This window comes from Varanus komodoensis, unplaced genomic scaffold (genome assembly GCF_004798865.1).
Source record: "Varanus komodoensis strain SLA01 unplaced genomic scaffold, ASM479886v1 scaffold49, whole genome shotgun sequence".
NCBI lineage: Eukaryota > Metazoa > Chordata > Lepidosauria > Squamata > Varanidae > Varanus > Varanus komodoensis.
The window spans coordinates 75,631-86,558 of NW_025336072.1; the positions used below are offsets into that span (position 1 = coordinate 75,631).

The 10,928-nt window shown below is 47.0% G+C and overlaps 1 protein-coding gene across 6 annotated transcripts in view; it reads right to left on the minus strand.

The window, feature by feature from the left end:
* Positions 1-10,663, minus strand: part of WDR90 (WD repeat domain 90) — a 50,033-nt gene extending 39,370 nt beyond the window's left edge. For 3 of the 6 annotated variants that reach the window (XM_044445635.1, XM_044445637.1, XM_044445633.1), the window contains exons 1-8: positions 10,619-10,663; positions 8,988-9,079; positions 7,295-7,471; positions 5,846-5,984; positions 4,755-4,925; positions 4,047-4,170; positions 2,570-2,637; positions 538-647 (exon numbers count right to left, since the gene is read on the minus strand). In XM_044445635.1, the coding sequence (XP_044301570.1) occupies positions 538-647; positions 2,570-2,637; positions 4,047-4,170; positions 4,755-4,925; positions 5,846-5,984; positions 7,295-7,471; positions 8,988-9,079; positions 10,619-10,628 (891 nt within the window). In that variant the 5' untranslated portion in view covers positions 10,629-10,663. Of the gene's footprint in view, positions 1-537; positions 648-2,569; positions 2,638-4,046; positions 4,171-4,754; positions 4,926-5,845; positions 5,985-7,294; positions 7,472-8,987; positions 9,080-9,223; positions 9,330-10,618 lie in introns of those variants that run through there. The other 3 variants (XM_044445634.1, XM_044445636.1, XM_044445638.1) reach the window with 3 other exon arrangements.
* Between the last annotated feature and the right edge of the window lie 265 nt (positions 10,664-10,928).

Genomic DNA, 10,928 nt, shown 5'->3' on the forward strand with positions numbered 1-10,928 from the left:
CTTTCAGTGAAGGCCAAACCAATTGGCCAAAGGCCACTGCCATAAAGTGCCACTTTATGGAATCATAGAATCACAGAATAGAAGAGTTGGAAGGGGCCATGAAGGCCATTGAGTCCAACCCCTGCTGTTGTAGGACACCATGTTACACCATCCCACTCAGAGGGCTGTCCAGGTTTGCCTTGAATGCCTCTAGTGTGGGAGAGCCCACCACCTCTTCAGGCAGCTGGTTTCACTGTCATATTGCTGTGACACTGAGGAAGTTTTTCCTGATACCCTGCCTGAATCTGGGTTGTCGCAGCCTGACTTGATTATTCTGTCTCCTGCACTCTGGCATCAGCAAGAAGAGATCTTGACCTTCCTCTTTGTGACAGTCTTTGAGGCACTTCTAGAGGGATCTCATGTCCCCCCTCAGTCCTCTCTTCTCAAGGCTGAACATGGCCAGAGAGGTCACAGCAATCCCACATTTAGGCGTTATTCAGTGAATTTTGGAACATGCACAGCATGGAGTGTAAGGAATCATGACCAAAACTTGCTCACCTCTTTGGGACTGGTAATTTGTTGGATAAGAGACACTCTGTCCCGGACAGGCTTGCTCAGAGATACTTCTTCTGGCACCTGGCCAACTGGATCATCTTCTGCATGAACAACTGAAAGGACAGAAAATGGACATGTGTGGTGTGAGCCAAGGCATGTTCACACAGAGATAATGTTCACTATGTAAAGGATTGCACTGTTAGGCTCTTGAAAGACCTGCAAGAGAAACTTGCAATTATGATGAGTCGATGCACATGGTAGGCATGCCATGAGTGGAGCCGGGGGTCAGACTAGATGGTGTAGGAAGCCCCTTGTGACTTGCTCTGCTTCTATGTCTATCCACATCTTGAGTAAGCCTCATTTTGCTACAGTCCAGATCATGCCCTATCACCAACATCTCTGTTGTTTTCAAACTGTGTTGTAAGGTTCTAGAGAAGTTTGTCCAGGCTTTCCTCATTGAGACAGTAAGCAACAGAGAACATCTCTCCCTGGAAAAAAGTTAGCCCACTGTTATACTTACAATGCAATGACTATGCAGTGTTTCATGGGGATGGCAGGGAAATCTACAACAGATGCAAATGAGTTTGGATTTCTATGACTCTGACCAGTTATGTTCATCTGTGTAGATTTAGCAGACCAGGTTTTCATTTCTGGAGTGTATCAGTGACAAATTTACACTAATATGAATTAATGCAAGCAAAACAAAATTCTGGTCATAAAGTCCAATTTGGTCAACACGCAGAAGCTGGAACAAAACTTGCCTGAGAACTGATGAAATACAGATGGAATAGAGAGAACATCCTTTGAACATCACTAGTGCCTCAGCGCTCTCGGACTGTGCAGAGCAAATACCAGACTCAAAAGGTCTACTGAGAGCCAGCGCGGTGTCCTGCCTCAGAGTGCAGGACTGAGGCTCGGGAGATCCGGGTTCTAGGCCTGCTCAGCCATGGAGCCAGCTGGGTGACTCTGGGTCAGCCACAGACTCTCAAGCTCCACCTACCTCACAGGATTCTGATTGTTAGGATAAGACTGAGAGGAGGAAGGGAAAAGGTGGGCTATAAATGTATTAGATGTATATTCTGCTTTTTTCTTTTTAACAATAAATAATACCCCTCACAAACTGAGTGGCCATCCTAGAACTGCCTTAGTGCCTTCTGCGATACGCAGCACCGGCGCCCCCACCGCGTCTCCAGCAGACAAATCACGCAGAAAGGTTTCCATGAAGGTCACAGGCTTGAAAGTGACACTTCTAAAAGCCACACTTCTAATTATTCCATTGCCTTTTCCAAGTCAATCCAGTGGGTGTCATGCTGCATGTATTCAGTACTGCAAAGGAAGGGAATTCCTACAGAAATTACTAGTTTATATGCTATAAGAGTTTAGCAAAGGCAGTAAATCAAAAATTGGATGATACCTGAGCAAAAACTATTCATATGAAATAGGTCACCCACAAAACAAAAGCAACATGAATTAAAATAGTTAATTTGGTATCCCCAAATTCAGCCAGGTGTCCCCTCAACCCTTGGCTCATTTGTAAGAAGACCCTGGAGCCACCATCTCTGCAGGCTGATTCAAGCACCGTCCAGGTCTGCACAATTACCACAGCTTATTTAAGCCACCATGGGTTCTGGGGCATGCCAGCCATTCCAAATCTGAATATTCAAGCCACCGTGGCAAATCGCCATGCCTTATCACGCTTTGAAATGTCATCACCAGCTGATTAGGTTGTGTGCACCCGACAAAGGTTACCTATGTGAAGGTTAAACAAAACCAACCTATTGGTAACGTGGGGATGAAATATGCAAAATGGCCTCCAGCACGTGCCGCCACCTGCCCTGGCTTAAATAAGCTGTGGCGGCTACGACAATCATGCAAACCAGCCTAGCATATACCTCGTTCACACTCACTCCGTGCTTGTGGCATAGTGTGGCCTCACTGATAAGGTTTATCCTGTGTGGGCTGGATCCTGCCTGGGGTGGGGATTTCTTCATGAAGAACTTTGGATTCCCCCGGCCTCCTGTATTTTTCCACTTACCTGCAGCAGGATTCAAAGTGCCTTTTTGAATAGAGTCAAATGGCATCTTGGACCCATCAGAAGGGAACCTGAGCAAGAAGATCAGAGAAAGGCTGGTTAATAATGCTCAACACACACAACAGACGCAATTGTGTTCTTCTTGCTGAGTGGTGGATGCCAGACTAGCAGACAAAAGCACTTAATTACACTGATTTTGTATGTGATGAGACAAGGCAGATCCTGGACCAAAGAACCTGCAAGGAAAGCAGAGAGCTGCACATAGTGAGAGGCAGAGCTCTGGGTACCAGAGGGGATGCGTACTGCAAACAGAGGTTTCAGGAAGCGCCCAACCCCATCTCCAGTTGCAGAATTCCTTCCCTAGAGAGCCAAAGCTTTTCTATTTTAGCAGAATGGTGTATAATATGGCACTGCACTGACTGGAGTGTCAGACAGGGCTGGGGAGACCCATATTCAGATCTGTTTGCTGCCATGACCTGCCTGACAAGATTGGGAGGATATCACAGAAAGGATGGAGAGAACAGCTCCTGATCAACACCGAGCTCTTGAGGAACAGCACCCTGAGCTCTTTGAAAGAAGGGCCAAATCAAAATTGTATACTAAAGACTATCGAGGAAAGCAAGGCCTGTGTGAATGCGGCTGGAGCTTGTGCAAGAGAGGGAAAGAAGCCCATTATGTCCACAGTTCTGAGAGGCCAAGAGCGTTTCGAAGCCAGGAGCAGAAGGTTGTGAAGGACATCGGGCCACACTGCTAGGGTCTCGCACCATGCAGTGCCACTGCCAACATCAAGGTCTGCAGTGAATCTACTTGAGGTGCAGGCCAGATGCCCAAAGGCCCAACGTCCTTTCAGTGCAGGTAGAATCTGCAGGCTGATGTCTGAGCATGCCAAACCCCGGCTGTTCATGGGCAGAACTCAACAACCAGAATCCATTCCACAGAGTAATCCACAGCCCCCATCCATCACGGGACGCCACGCAGCAGCTGCGAACAACCTTGGCATTAAAGATTTCTAGAGTGGCAGGCACAAACCTGTTTCCCCTATTATAAAGGAGTCAGGTAATTGCTTGGGCAGTGCGCCTGGCCAGACTTGTAGCACACCATTTGAGTAGGGGGCTAAGTCATTCAAAAAGATTGAATTCAGACTGAAGCAAAATTTGCTGAAAAAGAATAATATCAAAACCTTTGAGATAATTTAGGAAATCACCATCATTCACCTATATTCCAAGTTGTAATTCTTATGGGCTGAACACTTGGGCAGTATAAGTAGGCATTAAGTCAGCCACTGAGGATGGACAGGTTCTCAAAACAGTTGACAGGCTGAATACATCCATTCCAGAGGACACCTGAGTTGGCTTGAGTACCTTGTGAAGTGGGTGGTTGTACCTGAACCCCAAGAAATACAGCAAAGTTCCCCTGTGACCCACAGAAACGCACCAGAATTCCACACAGAACTACAGAAACCAAATTCAGTAAAACATACCTAACGTAATCATAGAGTTCATGCCATGTTTCACCTTTTGGAACAGGAAATGCCATTTCCCGCGGTATGGGGGAAATGCCGTGCAACGTCAGTTTGGACTGATGAGCCTCAGAGAAGGTCATGGCTAGAAGCACAGAAAGGAAAGAAGCAATTGCAGGAGAAAAAAACCCAGCTGCCACAACACTTCTGCATATCAACTTCCTGTGGGAAAAAGCTAACATGACAGCCCAATCCTCTTATTCTCCAGCACCTGCACCAGTGCACAGAAGTTAGCCTCCTCACGCTAACGGGCATTCTGGGGTCTGTTACAGCACATGCTTTATGGAAATCCCTACCAGAAGATCTAAGGTTAACCACCAAATTGGTCAACTTCAAATGGGGATTAGACAAAGTCACCAAGGATAAAGCCGTTCATGGATGCAGGTCATGAGGACTAGCAACTACCTGTGGTATCAGAGATAGCACAATTTCCAATACCAGTCCCAGGAGATACAAGCAGGAAGAGCCTGTTGCACTCCTGCCTTCTGGACTTTCCAGTTGGACTAAACAACCTTTGGTCTGATCCAGCAGGGCGCTCTTGAGCTCCCTCCGTGCTATAATCCTCAATTTACATTCATCAATTCAATATTAATACGTATAATTGTACATGTTGAATCGTATGTGATTCAATATGCATATTAACTCATCAGTCAGTCATGCAACTCTCACCGGGGTCAAAGACCAAGTCGCTAGTGAACAGGTTTTTCACCAGCAGGTTGGAACAGAGCTTGATGCCCTTCAGATGGCTGAAGCTTCTGTTCAAGTACAGGGAGAGAATATAGCGGAGATCAAGCGCCAGGAAAGTCCACCGCACATTGCTGGGAGCCAGGCCCACCAAATCTGGAGGTGAGAAAACACACCAAGCACACATTTCTATACCCAGAAAACACAAATAATTCCAGTCCCAAATCTTACACATGGGGAAGGCCAGCATCCCCACTGCCTCCTTTAGATCTGAAATCATTTGTAGAATAGCAGGTAGGAGACTCAACCCCCAGTTCAAATCTCACCTTTGCCACAAACATACTAGGTAGTCTTAGGGAAGCAAAACAATTCTTGGCCTCTTTCTTCTGAGTTATGGAAATAACTATCACAGCCTACTGAAGTGAAACACTGGAAGGACTGCTAAGCGAATAGCAAGTGATGGAAACAATTAAAAGTGCGTATTATAGTTGCCCAAGCAGGATTACCCTGAAGATTGCAAAGCTCTACCTTTCCAATCACAGCCAGATCCTGCAGTTGCCACAAGATCAACTCATAGCCTGACCCACAACCAGGCTTCCCAGGGAACCTGAATTCAGGCCACTGGAGCAAAATTCTTCCCTGCGAAGCCCAAGGCGGACTGGTGCTTCCCTCGCCTCCCTTGCAGCTCGTTGCCTCTCTCTCTCTCTCACTCTGTTTCAGAGCAGTGGCTCTCTGTGCCTTGCTGTTTGCTTCAGCAGTGGGCCGGCTGCCATGATCTGGGCTACAGGAGACTTCAGCAGTGGGGCATCACAGGGAAGAGGAGCAAGCAGGAGTGCTGAGCCGTGGGCACAGAGCCCAGAGGCAAAGACTATGGCAACTGGCTGGCTTCACTAGCGCACGAGGCAGGCGCTAGAGAGGAAGTGATAATGAAAGGTGCAGGAGCACTATAATGCAATGCGAACCGGTGCAGGGACAGTGCCGCACTCTCTCAGTGACATGGAAAGGATCTTTCTCAGGCCAAACTTTGAGCAGGGCTCTTTGAGGGGCTGGGAAAACAGGCCCAGAAGGCACGTTACCTCGCTTGGAAGCTTTGGCTGTGCTTTCGTAGACCGTCCCTTTCGCTGCCCCACAAATAAAGGGGAACTGCAGCCAAGTGGCTGTTGACTTGAACTCTTTAAAAAGGTTGGAAAAAGAGATGCGGATCACCCGGCTGTCCTGGAAAGAAGCAAATACGACATATTCACTAGCGAGTATTCTGTCCTTATGAAATAATCACAAGATGTTTCAAAATAACCAGTATTTATTTGATTTATATCCTACTTTAAGAACGGTAAGCAACTTACACTTGTTCCTGCCCTCAGACTTATCCCCACAACAACAAGGTAGGTTGGGCTGGGAGTCTGTGACTGACCCAAGGTCATCCAGCTGGCTCCATAGCTGAGCAGGGACTAGAACCCGGGTCGCCTGAGTCCCAGTCCTGTGCTCTTAACCATTATACCACACTGGCTGTCGGTGGGGCTACACAGTGTGAGCAAAGCTGAATTTTGTGAACACTTGGACAATTTAAGCAAGCCTGCCAGTTTCCCTATTTTTGGGTAACATATTTTGCATAGTTATACCTTTGCATAATTTAGCCACCCTGAATGTCATTTTCCCCTGTGGAAAGGCAGGATACAAATCAAATAAATAACAAGTTAGCTAGCTAGACAGCCATAACCTACATTAACCTATTGTTACAGAGTCAGGCAATGTAGCCTAGTCCTGCCTATCTGAACTTGCAACACGGTTCTGGGGTTTCAGGGAGGAAGAGCACAATCCCTCTGCTGTTGCCCCCAAACCCCATGAGCTGGATGTGCCAGGAAGAGCACTGGGATCCTTCTACCAGCTCCAGAAGTTAGCAGGGAAGAAGCTGTGCAGAGCATCGCCTTCCTGTTCCAGGTCAGCAGAACCCAAGCTCAGCAGGACTGCTGCTCCTGTGATTTCCACAGACTTTGCCCACATTCTTTCTGTCCTGCCTTCATAGCCATAAGAACGAGACTGGGGTGGGAAATCTCTTTCAGCTTGAAATTCCATTGGTTGGTGGGGCTGAAGGCAAAAGGGGTGGGCCCAAAAGATGAAAAATATCAGTATATTTCTGATTAAAGGCCTTGCTGCAAGTAACTGAGCCCTAGGAGAGGTATTTCAACCTTTCAGAAAAGGGAAAGAAGGGGAGTACAAAAGCTGAAAATCCACCAAATAATTGACAGCCAGGAAAAGAATGTGTAGCCACTTGGAGAACCTTGGAGGATCAAATCTGGCCCATTGGCTTCAAGCAACCGTCTCCACTCCTGTGTTCTATTAAAATGAAAGGTGCCATGCTCGGGAAGCCACATCCCGCATCAACTACTTTTCAAGCAGCTGGCAAAGCAAGCTCCACTCAATAGCCTAGCATGGAAGCACCACTGGAGACCTCCACTGCCTCAGATCAACTCTCGCTCAGATAACACCACTGGCCCACAGTAATCTCAAGAGGAACTCTCACCCACCTCAGTGGTAACATCCAGGTGCACCACAAAGTATCTGGCTGGTATCGGCTTGAAGAGGATATAGAGATAATGACCAGTAAGGCCCAGTGACTGCGTACTGGTCTTGGGAAGCTGCAGGTAGTTACTGGCAGGAACAGCACCACTGATGCGATAGACCGTCCCTTTCAGAGTCTTGTCCTAAGCAAGGAGGATAGAATACAGTTAGCATCAGCTTTCAGGAAAAATGAGATACAGTATCATAAAAACCTGGAGCAGAAAACCTAGAATATCATCTCCAGTACATGGCACAACTGCAACTGATGCAGAGTTAAGCAAATAGCAGCACATCATTTTGTGACGTGATGCAGAACTGGGAAGGAACAGAGCACAAGGCCCAATATAGTTCCCGGAAGGTCCTTGGTTTGAGACCCGTAGCAGCCAAAGGTTCTGACACTGGTGAAACAGGCAAAGCTTTCCTGTGGAGGCATATAATACAGCAGCCTTACTGGAGCTAAGCAGGTTGGGGTTTGTTTGTGGAACTTTTGCTCATGATTTTCACAGTCATTAATAAACCCATCTGAAAATGCCTTGCAGTGCCAAGTGCGATAGGTACCATTTTGCTAAACAAAGTGTGTGAAAGCGCAGGCTGGGACTGCAAAATGTCTCTAGTCCACAAGCCCACGGTAACCCTGTGGTTATAAAGGAAACTCTGGGTCTCACTGTTGCAGTTCACCAAGGGGGCAAATCAGCATAAGAGCAGCAGGTGAAACCAAACACGCCCTCTGCCTATGAGAAAGTTCGCAGAGCAACTAGATTGCCCCGGGATCTTCCTAGCAAGGGCCAGTGCATTGTGTTGTTTGTCATCAGTGTGATGGCCTGGCTGTTGCCAACTCAGCCAAGCTCTGCCACATCCTACCAGAAGCCATGCAGCCAGCCAAAGGCCACCACAATTCACACCGAAATAGGAATTCACATAGAGAAGCAGAGTGTATTTTAAAAGATCAGAATTATATACATAAATCACCAAATCAAAGAAGAGCCATCTCCATCATCTTAATTCTATAATTCTCAGAAGTCTTCACAAACAGATATTCTACATGTTACATAATGCCTATTTGGATAAGAAAACACATTTTACAAAAGTCTCAAAAACTTAAGGAGTTAGTTATGAGATCAGAAATAAACAGCTCTGTCAGCTTTTTACATAGTGAGCAAGAAAACATAGAAACAGAGCAAGTCAGAAGGGGTCTCCCAGACCATCTTGTCCGACCCCTGGCTCCAGCTGGCTCTACTCATGACATGCCTACCACATGCATGTCCAGCCTATCGTTGAACACCCTCACCAATGGGGCTTCAAGACAGATAATATACCAGACTTCCTGCTTCATACAAAGCCACTTCTTAAAATATCCCTGTATTTCCCATTCAATAATTCCAAGGGCATCATTTGGAAACATAATAGCAGAACTGGGAGGGCCCACAGGTCTAGCAGGTACCAGCATGGAAAGAAAGGAAACAGCATGAATTACAGCAGCTGTTCCCATATCAGTCTTTCTCTCTCACTCCTGGAAGAAAATATGCAGATACAGCAGTAACACAACCAGATCTGAGCAACTTCAAGCTACTTTTACTCACCAGTGGTGACCAATGCTAACTCTATACACACCCCCTCCATTTTCACTACCCAAGAAAGGTCAAGCCCTTCTGATGTTACCATCAAGGTTGTCACATCGCCCTCCTTGGTGGACCTTTTCCATTCCTCCACTTTAAAGTGCTTGAACACATTCAGATATGGATGCTGCCACACTGAGGAGAAAAGAGAGCAGATTTAAGCTGCAGATAGTATAATTTCTGCTATTTAAACTACCTTCTCTTACTTCATAGCCACCCCTAATTTAACTGACAGGGAGTGCAAAATAGCTGAAAAGTGTCACTTGTTGAATTACTTACCTGTCAAGTGTAATTTTTAAAAAAATTCCTGGCAAGATTCCTGTGCCTTCACTAGCTTTATGGCAGGCACAAATCCAGCAAATGAAGCATCAGAGATAAGAGAAAGCTATAATAGGATTCCCACCATTATTATTCTCCTAATAGGGTTCTTGCATATTTAACACCTACAAAATAGGCAGGGGTCCAACAGGGGCATCTCCCTGTACCTTCCAAGAATAAATTTCACATTGGATGTCTAGCTGTCATGCAGCTGTGAAATGTTGTTTTTCAGAGTAGTACTTCTGCATATTTAATGACATGGGGGTCCTGTTAAAAATAATGTATTTCAAATTCTATGACAATCTAACAAGTGTATCCAAACTTCTTATTCAGAAGCAGAGAATTAAACCTGTTGGATTTCTGTATGTCATGCATATTATTATTTTATTTAGCAGGTCTCCTGTGCATTTTTAAAACACAACAGGTTAAAATAAATCAACGGCAACTTTCCCCAGGGATGGCAAGATATACCAGATGGATTTCCACCTGTTACAATGTGGTGAAACACATTATTGCCTTTCTTAGAATGATTTCTGTTCATTTGAACAACAGCAAGAGCAGACAAAAATCTAACAGCAGAACTTTTCACCAATAACAAAAGAAATAGACTCCTGTTGAATGTCTGCCTGCTATGCAGCAGCTAAATGCATTACTGAATTGTTTCTTTAAAAATGTAGAACTCCTCTGCATTTTAAAAGCTGCATGACAAACCAAGCCCCCCACCCCACCCCACCCCCCTGCCCTGGAAAGAGAAGTGAAACGAGAGACTGCTGGAGGACTTCTGCCAGTTGGGCAGTGACAACCGTGTCGAATTTGAACCCTAACCTCACTCATGGGTCAAAACAATGCACTGCACATTTTAACAGTTAATACCCTAGTAAAAGTCTTCCATCTTGCAGATTTCTGCCTGTCATGCAGTCGTTGAATACACTGCTTTAATACCCCCCAAGCCTATTAAAGCAAGAAGGTGTGCACTTTGACAGCCATGTGAACAGGCAGAAACCCAACTGATGAAGTTTTTCCCTAGAGGCACAGGGAAAAAAGATTCATCCTGAGAATTTCTCCCTGTCCGGCCGCTGAGGAATGCCCTACTCTAATACACACGCCCCGATTACAGCAGCAAAGTGTGCACTTTAAGGACGGTCTGAACAGGCAGAAACCCAGCCTGTGAAGCTCCTCGGCAGGCACGGAAAGCTTCGCCGACGGGGCTCTGCCTGCCTGCCCGCCGTGCAGCTGTGTAGAGTCGGCCGGGCTCCGTGGGGCGTGAGAGCGTCGGCCCCCGCGCGAACGGGGCCCCCAGCGCCCCGCCGCCGCCGCCGCCGCCGCCGCCTGTTCGGGGCGCCCCGGCAGAGATACCTTTGGCCATGGCCGCGCCGCTTCCCGCCGCTGCGCTCGAAGAACGCGCCCGCCTCGCAACCATAGAGTCGCCACAGGGGGTGGTGCCTCCGGGACCAGAGCGGCCGCCCTGCGGCCCACAGAGCTACGCACTAGGAAGAGGGCCGCAAGCTCTTGCCCCGTGTCCGTGGAGACGTCTCCGTCTAGGCGGGAACACCGTGAGTCAACCGGAGCCGAACTACTTCGGCTGCCATTCTATTCTTTCCAATCCAGGCTCAGTGAAACGCATCACGCGGATTAATGGATAGATACATTTATGAAAAGGAGGAAT